General features: G+C 43.7%; 1 protein-coding gene across 1 annotated transcript in view; it reads right to left on the bottom strand.

The window, feature by feature from the left end:
• LOC101863131 (ATP-binding cassette sub-family A member 3) overlaps window positions 1-1,459 on the bottom strand; it is a gene marked incomplete in the record, with an annotated part of 33,739 nt that overhangs the window by 19,132 nt on the left and 13,148 nt on the right. Inside the window, 1 exon segment of the mRNA XM_013087787.1 lies at window positions 67-222. Coding sequence (XP_012943241.1) covers window positions 67-222 — 156 coding nt within the window.

Genomic DNA, 1,459 nt, shown 5'->3' on the forward strand with positions numbered 1-1,459 from the left:
CCCCGCCCAAGCCCTTGTATTCCCCTTTCTTTCAGACTGCACCCCCCTCCCCCGGTCCCCACTGACCTTAGAGTCGCCCATCAGGGCAATCCCAACAGACAGACTCCGTTTTTGACCACCAGACATCTTGGACACGGGCAGGGAGCTGTTCTTCTTCAGGCCCACCTCTCCCAGCATCTCCCGTATCTCCGCGTGTAGAGTGGCAGACCGATAGCCTTTGAGCTGCAAGGAAACACAGACACTTGAGTATATAGTCTAGACATTTTACCCAGTCCTTACTGACTTTGTTTAGTTTTAGTAGAGGGTTTTACGGCGCTCGCAACTGCATAAGGTCTTATGAGCGCCAGAAGATTGGAAGTGTTACAAGAGAGTAACAAACATAAAAAAGAAGAAGGGGAGATAAGGACGATAAATGTTTGATAGGAAAGAAGAAGCAAACCATACCAGAGCACTCGCCAACCACCCACTCCTTACTGACTGAAGTTTAGGAGTGTCCTTTGAGCTGCAAGGAAACACAGACACTTGAGTACACAGTGGATGGTTGACGGGTGCTCTGGTGTGCATATGGTTTGTTTCTTCTTTCCCATCAAACATGTATCGTCCTTATCTCCCCTTTTTCTTTTTTATGTTTCTACTCTCTTGTAACACCTCTGCTCCAATCTTCTGGAGCTCATAATTATGATTTTATGGAGTTTCAAGCGCCGTAAAACCTCTACTAAAAAAACAAACACCCCCCCCCACAGTCTTGACATTAATTTACCCAGTCCTTACTGACTGAAGTTTAGGAGTGTCCAAGGGGTGTTGCAAGACGGCTTATTTCGTGTCCTTTTTGGTTTTAGTAAGAGTTTTACGGCACTTGCAACACAATAAGGTCATACAAATGCCGAATTTTAGAGGTGTTACAAGAGAGTAACAAACACAAAAAAGGAGGAGAGATCAGGGCGATACTGTTCGATAGGAAAAAAAGACCAAACCACAACAGAGCACCCGCCAACCACCCACTGTTCGTGTCCTATTAGTATAGAGGCAGCGATGTTGCATCGGATCAAATTGATGTGGAGTAGTGCATATCGCTTTGGGTCGCAAAAGACACCCCCCCCCCTCCCACCAACCAAACAGAAAACATACAAATAAAACAGAAAAAAAATCAACAAGAAATAAAAACTAAACTAAAAACAACTCCCACCCCCCAACCAAAACCAAAACCAAAACCAAAAAAAGACGACTATGCTCGACTCGATTAACAAAACAAAACAACAATAACCACAACAAAAACAACAACAACAACGACTACGACGTCAACAACAACCACAACAAATAAACGTCCACATTCAGGATTAGAGTTTACATGCTCTACATTTAACAGCAAAGAGCCTAACCAACCGTCACACCAAAGCTGTACCCCCCTCCCCCCCCAAAAAAACCCCAAAAAATTTAAAAAATAATAATAATAATGTTA

Source organism: Aplysia californica, unplaced genomic scaffold (assembly GCF_000002075.1).
Source record: "Aplysia californica isolate F4 #8 unplaced genomic scaffold, AplCal3.0 scaffold00638, whole genome shotgun sequence".
Classification (NCBI taxonomy): domain Eukaryota; kingdom Metazoa; phylum Mollusca; class Gastropoda; order Aplysiida; family Aplysiidae; genus Aplysia; species Aplysia californica.